This window comes from Hakea prostrata, chromosome 4 (genome assembly GCF_041222555.1).
Source record: "Hakea prostrata isolate BN-2017 chromosome 4, UWA_Hpros_2, whole genome shotgun sequence".
Classification (NCBI taxonomy): domain Eukaryota; kingdom Viridiplantae; phylum Streptophyta; class Magnoliopsida; order Proteales; family Proteaceae; genus Hakea; species Hakea prostrata.
In genome coordinates this window covers 22399447-22408666 of record NC_142603.1, presented here as the reverse complement: position 1 = coordinate 22408666, position 9220 = coordinate 22399447, and the positions used below count along the sequence as shown (strand labels likewise).

Sequence of the window (9220 nt, the reverse complement as noted above, 5' to 3'; positions counted from 1 at the left end):
TTTGAGGGGTAAAATCCAGTACCTCAATAAAGGGTATTTCAACAATGGGACAAGATTACAAGCTATTGTCTATGGAATTCAACAAGGAATCCACCATGCACACCAAATGGGAGTTCAACTTGAAGAGTTTTAGTACAATGACGAAGTCACCTTTGACATACTTCCATGGTTGACGGCTAGAAAAATGGCGAATCAACCTAATCCCCATTTTGCTAAACTTATCCTTTAGCATTAAGAATGTTATGTTTGTATGTTTAAATCCTCCACACTTTGTCATACTTCCTCAGTTGAAGGCTAGAAAAATGGAGAAACCACTCTAATCCCCATTTTGCTGAACTTATCGTTTAGCATTAAGAATGTTATGTTTGTATGTTTAAATCCTTCACACTCCAAGAACACTTTTAGCTGGAGACCAGCCAAGGCTTCCACTATTTTAACTGTACTTTGTACCTTAAACTTTGTAATTGTCTATCATAATATATCCTTCCATGTTAAAAATTTTCCAAATGATAATATTTCTATATTTGTTAATTGTCCTACCCATGCTGGAAAACTTCTGAATGTAACAAATTATTCATAAATCCAAGCATCCTTTACCACACCCACCTAAACCAACACAAGATAAGAAGCAATTAACTCTTTTGGACAAGAAAAAACAACAAGGATTTGAGAAGAGACCAACGTAATTAGTGATGTCTCTGTAATAGAAGCTTCTAGTTTCAGTAGGGTGGATCACAGTATTCGCAGGATATTGAAATATTCACCTGGATGTTTCTTTACTTGGGATGAATCATTACCGGCAGAAAACCATGGTTTTATGAACATGTAGTCACAGAGCTCCTTAATGACTTATCAATACCACATGTTTCTGAAAAGAAGAATGAGTAGATAAAAACCTAAGGTTGGAATACAAGCAGTAAGCAAATACAAATACTCCAAAATAACTCCATCACACTTGCTGAGGCTTAATAGTGATTATAAGTCCTTGTAAGAGTGAGTTCTCTTGTAACGAATGCTTTAGGGAATAATAATATTCATGAATTTCCTCTTGGCAAATGCCAACCACCATTTGTTTGGAGTCCCATTTGGTCTGTATGCAACACTGAGCAATCTTCCACTTGTTTCCTCCCTTATCTGCTTCAGATAGTCCCTAAATAGCTCTGCAGTATAAACCCATATTAAGTAAATATAAAGAATCTCTGCCATAGCATTACTACCAAACTGATCAGGTTCACAAGTAACCCATTGGCTTCTGGTAATCAGTTTAACAGCCAAATATATCTAAGCTATATTTTCCACATGCCTGAAAGCAACAAAGGGAAAGGAAAAGAGAAGCAATATATTACTGAAAGTACGATCAAAAGGAAACTCTACAGCCAATCCATGGAGTCAGAAAGTGAACCACAAGTGCTGACATGAACGGAACATTCAACAACATAGGAACATGAGATTGTGGGAACTGCAACTTACAAATATAATCGACATCACGCATGCCTTTATGCTTGCACCACATGTTACTGAGCAACTCATTGATTTAAGCCAAACATTTTTGTTTTTAAATTCACACCTTCTAGTGTTACCTTCGACCCATGTAGCAAACTCAAAAGCATTCATCTAGATAACAAGGATTGCCAATACATGGTACAGATTTGCTAAGATGCTAGGTTGATGCATTTATCATTCTTAATATGCAGACCTTATCTTATGGCAAGGTTGCCCCCTTTAATTAGGATAAGGATGAGTAGCTATCGTTGCTATCTCAATAGCGCAGGATTCACTATTTTGATCTAGGGGTTGAGGGTTTATGAATCAGGTTAACAGCATCTCCATGAAGCTGGGGCAAGGTTGCATATATTATGACCCTCCCCAAATGCATCAATGGTGCAAGCCTTGAGCATTGAGTATGCCCTTGTGTTAAAAGTATAAAACATGGATACAGTTTTGCTGCCACTTCTCAAATCCCTTTCAGACATAAACCAAGTGGGATCCATGGACAACCGTTTATCTTAAAAGTACCTTTGTTGTAATATTTTATGTTAGTGACTCAAGGACAAACAAGTTCACCAAGAATATGTACAAAATTGCTTTTGTCAAAATAGACGGGTAGTGAAGCACAGGAAATAGTCTCATGACACACAGTGACATACTTGAGATTGCCTATTGGAAGAACAACAACAGTAAGCCTTGTCCCAACTAAATGGGGTCGGTTACATGGATTCTTGCCTTCCAATTAGTTCTAATTGAGGCCATGTTAGATACAAGGCCCAATCTATTCATATCCTTTCTCACCACTTCTCTTAAGGTTATCTTAGGTCTGCCCCTAGCTCTTCTAGTTCCTTCAATCTGGATTATATCACTTTTCCATACAAGAGAATTTATAGGTCTCCATTTAACATGGTCATGCCACCTTAAACAACTTTCTCGAAGCTTTTCACTTACGGGAGCAACTCCTAAGCCAACTCTAATATGATCATTCCTTATCTTATCATTCCTAGTTCTGCCACTTATTCATCTTAGCATCCTTCATTTTTGCTACATTGAGTTTATTTATATCATCTTTTTTAACAGCCTAACATTCTGCACCGTACATCATAGCTGATCGAACGACAATCCTATAGAGTTTTCCTTTAATCTTTAATGGAATATGTCAAACACACACTGATGCGCTTCTCCACTTCATCAACCCTATTTTAATTCTTTGGAAAACATCATCTTCTATATCACCTCTTTTATTTATGATTGAACCAAAGTACCTAAAACAATTACTTTGATGAATCTCCTTATCGTCAAGTATCACCACCTCATTGTCTGCCTGATCATGATTAATGTTACAAACTAGATATTTTGTCTTCATTCTACTTAGTTTAAACCTCTTAATTCCAAAGGTGCTCTCCATGATTCTAACATTGTATCAATCCCCACTTGAGTCTCATCTATCAACATAATATCATCAACAAAAAGCCACCAAGGGACCTCATCTTAAACGTCTTTGGTTAATTCATCCATTCCAAATGCAAATAAATAAGGGTTTAAAGTTGATCCTTAATGTAGCACAACAGTAATTGGGAATTCATTACTTTGCCCCCCCCCCACTGTTCTTACACTTGTCACTAAACCATCATACATATCCTTAACTAAGTCCACAAATTTATTTGCAACACTTCTTTTCCCTAGTACTTGCCAAATTAACTCTTTAAGAACTCTATCATAATCTTTTTCTAGGTCAATAAATACCATATGAAGGTTTTTCCTACACTCTATATACATTTCTATGAATCTCCTAATTAAGTAAATAGCCTCTATTGTAGATCTTCCTGGCAGAAACCGAAATTGATTCTCCGTAATTGTGGTTAAGTGTCTAAAACGGGTTTTAATTACTCTCTCCCATAATTTCATAGTATGATTCATCAATTTAATGCCCCTATAGTTATTACAGATTTGAATATCTTCTTTATTTTTGTAAAACCACGATGCTTCTCCTCCATTCATCTGTCATTTTCCCTGTGTTCATAATCTTATTAAACAACTTAGTAAACCAAACTAACCCATGGGTTCCTAAGATCTTCCATACTTCTATTGGGATTTCATTGGGACATTGTGTCTTGCCTAGTTTCATCCTCCTTAGTGCTTATTTTACTTCGGACATCAAAATTCTCTGTACATATGTTTGAAAATTAGTGCCTTGGCGAATGGTGTAATCATCCAAATCACAGATGCTTGAAGTATGCTCGTTTAGCAAAGAAAAAAAAAAAAGATTTTCCATCTTTTCTTAATGTCCTCATCACATAATAGTACTTTACCATCTCCATTTTTAATACATCTAACATGGTCAAGTTCTCTACTCTTCCTATCCCTTATTTTAGCTATCTTATAAATAAAATTTTCCCCTTCCTTCGTACCCAACTTATTGTATAACTCTTCATACTAATTCTCCCTTGCTTTTCCTGCAATTTCTTACTTTCATTTTTCATCAACCTATACCTTCAAAGATCCTTAACATCCTTAGTTCTTTGCCATGTCTTAAAACTAGCTTTCTTATTCTTAATGGTAGCTTGAACCTCGCTATCCCACCACCAAGTCTCTCTGTAAGAATGGAGCTTTTCTTTTGATTCACCTAGGACATCTTTAGTCACCTTCTTGATACACATAGCCATCTCATTCCAAATCGCATTAATGTCCCCCTCAAAAACCCACTTTCCTTGTTTGACTATTTTATTAGCAAAGGATTTCAAGCACTCTCCTTTCAAGTTCCACCATCTTATCTTGGGATAGTTAACCTTGCAACTTTTATGAGTTTTTGGGTTTAGGCACATATCCAAGACCACAAGTCTATGTTATGCAGTTAAGCTTTCCCTGGTATCACCTTGCAATCCTTGCACAACAATCTACGAGTCCTTCTAGGTAGGAAGAAATCTATTTGGCTTCTATGATGTCCATTTTTGAAGGTAATCACATGCTCATCTCTCTTTTTGAAGTAAGTATTTACAATAGGTAGATCAAAAGCAACTGCAAAATCTAAAATTGAGATCACCTCTTATCTTCAAAACCATATCCTCCATGTACACTCTCATAGCCTCTTTGATCTTTTCCAATATGTCCATTTAGATCACCTCCTATGATAATCTTTTATTCTTGACGAATTCCTTGCATAAATCCATCCATATTTTCCCAAAATTCTAACTTTAGACTTTCATCCAATCCCACTTGAGGTGCATTTGCACAAATTATACTTACAATCTCTTTCTCCATTACAAGCTTGATAGCAATAATCCTATTACCCACTCTTTTAACATCCACCACATCATTCTTAAAATCTTTATCCACCATTATACCTACTCCATTTTTATAGTTTTATCCACAGTATACAAAAGTTTAAATTCATCCAACTCTTTAAGGGGGGGGGGGGGGGGGGGGGGGGGGGGGGGGGGGGGGGGGGGGGGGGGGTGGGCCCCCGTTTTTTCTTTCTCTTCTCCACCTTGTTAAGTAGCCTCTTTGGCCCCCTTCCATCTAGTCTCTTGAATGCAAGCTATATTAATCCTTCTTTTCCTTATAACATCTATCAATTCTAAGCTCTTACCTATCAAAGATCCTATGTTTCAAGATGTCAATCCAATCCTACGTTTCTGAACTAGTTTCTTACCCACACTCGTCCATGGTGCAAGAACCCCTACCTACTTATCACTGCATCCGGGCACTGACAGAGAAATATTATCCCTCAACTATATTCTATTCTATTTTCATTTCCTTATCCTTCTGTTTAAATTTCACCATCACATTAAATCCATATAATGTAAGTAAAGAGCCAACTGACAAAGCAAGCTAGTAGTAGTTCCAAATTGTATTTCTTTTCCCACATCAATAAAACACTCCTACCCCAAACCCTCCCTCCAAACCCCTCCTTCCCCCCCCCCCCCCACTTTTTTTTTCTCTCTGTTCTTTTCTTGCTTTCATTACAAAGGGAAGATTCCATGCATCACACTGTTTACAAACGTTTTGACTAACAGCCAAAATATGAGAAAAGGCACGTAGTTTTACATAAATACATAAATAAATATAAAATACCAATTCAATACAATAAGGCAATGAAAATTAAAAATGTAAACATCGATGAATGTAGATGGGACAGATAGACAATAAAGATACTACTTATGATCTTATATATCAACAATAAAACTCTTAGAATTCCCTTTTGAATTGAAGGGTTAGATTGAAAACATTAGGGAGAAAAATAATTACAGGCAAGTGAACAGAAACTAATAATATGTAGCGATACACTCAAGTCCAAAGTTCACATAAAGGCAGGGAATGACAACAGAATGTCAAAATATGAAATTCCAAAGCAAGATTCAAGGGTTTCAGTATTGGTACCAGGTATTGTATATTTGTATCAGAAGGATAATTTTAAGAGATGCTGAGTCAGTCCACCATTAAATCATACGTTTCCATTCTTGGTCCACCTTGATCTCTCAATCCGACCACTGGAATTGACTGAAACTAGCAGCAGTTGTTTACTACCATACAAACTTTAGTCCAACCAAGGCTGATCATGTTATTGGTGGCTGATATTTTCCAGACACAAGTTACTAATTTCTGTCCCTATTTCTAATTCTTTAATTTGTAGGTAAAATGGAGCTAAGTCATCCATGGTCCTAGCTTTACATTGCTGTCTAATATCACCCGTATTGCCTTAGGGCCACTCTTCAAGTGGGTGTATATATAGTGCCTCCGCCAGTCCTCTCCCTTGGTTTCTGCAATCAAAAAACAGCTTGCCCACCCTACTCCTCATCATGGACAAGAAGCCAATACAAGCACTCTGAAAATTCACAACTTTATAGACAATCTCTAAAGGACCCAATGGATTTCTAATTGAAATTACGGAAATCCCCTTTAATTGATTCTCTTGTCACAGTGTAATATTTCAAACTATTGAAGGGACCCACTTGAGAACAATTAGATGATGCCAAAATTATCAAAGATTGGCACTCCTTATTTTGATTTCAACGCAACAATGTACGAACAGTTACTTGTTATTGTAGAAGTAATTCTTGAATCCTTGCCTTGGAATAAAAAGGATTGATATTGGCGCCCTCTAATCATTTATTGGGGATCAATCCTGAACCCCTCGGATCATTCTGTGGTAGCAACAGTATATATCTCTTAATGTAGATAAAAAGTGCAAACGTAACAGCAGGAACAAGCCATAAAACCAGCCAAGAAAGGTTGTGGGTTCAAAACAACCGTGAAAGGCACCTTGGTCTGATGATGTTGCAAGTTTTTGTTGGTTTCATGGAGAATTACACAAGACAGCCCCAGCCCAAAGAGAAACACAAAAATGGAGAGAAGGTACTTAAGTTGTTGAATTGATAATTAGGTCTATCAGACATTTTTATAATTTGAATTGTTATTGGCACCTGTTTCCCTCCCTCTTCTCTTTATTCTACATGCCTACATGTATACCAGGTTACTTTTCACTCATCTGCCTATTACAAGACACTAGGAGATGTCCCCGATCTGCTTCATGATGCTTGGATGCCCAGGCATCACCTAGATGACTATCAATAAGAGAAGTAAGGTCCAAATCTAACTCCATGATTTTCTGCCAGGCTAATTTTGGACCCGACCCCATTCCTCTTGCGAGTACACTTGGGAGTAATTGCATCTCTAGCAAGAGGATCACCTGATTAAATAGGATACAATTTTAAATATTAAAGCCGAATATAACAAGTAAAACTACACTAAAAGGATGCTTCTAGATCATGTTCCTGATGATGGAATGGTATTGAAGATGACAATGCATGTTAGACAGATAACCAGTATGATCTAACCGATAAGCATCATTCTTCAAAATTGTTGTTTGAAGACTTCATCCACAGAAATTCATTATTTATTTATTCCCCCCCCCCCCCTTTTTTTTTTCTGGTTAAAAAAAAGGATCTGAGGAGGGCAAATGAGTGCAGCATTACCCCTGTTTCCAAGAGGTTGCTCCCAGGAATGTGTCTGCGACCAAGTGCTCAGCAAGTAAGCACTTGACCAATGCACCAAGCACAACCTTCAAGAATTCATCTAAAAAAGCCTCATCGATACGGGTGGCTAAAGATAACAAAATGTGGCAAAAGGACCTTTACCTGCTTCTTGCTGAGACTCAGGAAGAGCAAAAAGTCCTGCAAAAGGAAATCCAGGCTCTCCAGGCACAGGGACCTTCTCAAGACCCAAGTTAATGATAGCTTTGGTCCCCTCAGCCAGTGTTCTGCAGCCTTCCAGCCTCTTCAAAGCAACATTTATGTAAAACGTCAAATAAATGAGAAGCTTGTCAGCTGAGCTCTGGATATTGAAGTTTCTGAAGAAGACATTGGCTCGAAAAAATGTGATTGCTTCATCAACAATATCAGTTTTGTCTGTGAAAAAAATATGTCCATATTACAAATCTTGAACAAGCTTCAAATAAAATATCTTGGTAGATCGTCAAACAAAATTTAATACAAAACTTTACCTTGATCTGAAACTGGTGCAGGACCCTTTATATGACTTTTCAAAGGGAGCAAAGGGCAACCACAGGCTTTTTCTATGCCTTCCTCATCAACAAAACTTGAGTGGTACACCTGTGAGAATGACATTTTCTTCTTATCGATATTTGAAGCTAACCATAACACCAATTTTCAGAAAGACAATGGCAGAACCATGCAAACTTGAAATAAATGAGCCTACTCTTGAGTGGAACCAAGAAATTTTTTTTCACATGCTGGGCTAATAGGAAACAAAGGTATTATAATCAAGTCTATCCAATTGATATAGACAAGAAACAAAGGGACTAAATAAATATGCATTTGCAGCTGTTACCATTTCTATATTTCTGATCGTACGCAAGAAACAATGGGACTAAATGGATTCGCATTTGCAGCTGTTGCCATTTCTATTCTTCTGATCATAAACAACAAACAATGGGACTCGTGTCAAAAAACCTTACCCTTAAATTACATAACTAGAAAACGAAATTAGGGAAATAAGACAAGCAAGCGTAAGACATATTTAAGAGGGGAATCCAGAATCCTACCGTTGGCGACCCTTCTAGGGTTCAAATCAGAGAAAAGAGAGGACGACAGACACGGTTCAGAAAAAGAAAGAAGAATTAAGAGGAAAGAAATCGAGAAGCAGATAAAATTGAAGAACTTGAAGGAGAACGGACCATACCTGGCCGCAGACTAGTTCCGTCGAAATCTCCATCGCCGTCCTGCGACTCCCAAGTCCCAAGTCCAACTCCTCACTTTATCAGCGAAACGTCATTCTCCGATCTCTCCTGCTTACATTATTATTTCGGCTCCCTGATTTGGACATCCTACTCCTACATACTTTGCCGTCAAGGCACGGATCACCCACGTGAACGGAAAAATGGCTGAGTAATCCCAAGTAGCGGCTCAGCTGGACAAACCCAAACGTTTTCACACACGAGGTTGAGTTCGAATCTCCTTGAAACCCACTTGGATTATATGTAACAATACTCTCACTCCCTCGTGAACGAGTAGCGCTAGGGGTGTCAATTTTCAACCCAAACCGTTAAAATCGGACCGAACCGGCCTGTTATAGCCCGAACCGGCCCGAACCGATCCTTAATGGGCCTTAATTGGGCTGAGGGTCCTCAGCCCGAACGGTTTCGGGCTGGCCCGGCCCAGCCCGTGTGCCGTCAGCCCGTTAGTCTTTTACATAAATAAAATTAAAATATTAA

General features: G+C 37.9%; 1 protein-coding gene across 4 annotated transcripts; it reads right to left on the bottom strand.

Annotated features, from left to right (window-relative positions):
* Positions 1-679: 679 nt before the first annotated feature.
* Positions 680-8969, bottom strand: ARPC3 (actin-related protein C3). Of its 4 annotated transcripts, none has more exons than XM_089152722.1 (5): positions 8684-8969; positions 8338-8418; positions 7991-8099; positions 7626-7895; positions 680-1160 (listed from the first exon to the last, which is right to left on the bottom strand). In XM_089152722.1, the coding sequence occupies exons 2-5, from the start codon at positions 8338-8340 to the stop codon at positions 1018-1020; spliced, it is 525 nt and encodes a 174-aa protein (XP_089008848.1). In that variant the 5' UTR covers positions 8341-8418; positions 8684-8969; the 3' UTR covers positions 680-1017. The 4 variants fall into 4 exon arrangements, with proteins under 4 accessions (XP_089008848.1, XP_089008846.1, XP_089008847.1 ...); XM_089152720.1 differs by having other exon boundaries at positions 8689-8969; XM_089152721.1 differs by having other exon boundaries at positions 8338-8415; positions 8689-8969.
* Positions 8970-9220: the final 251 nt, after the last annotated feature.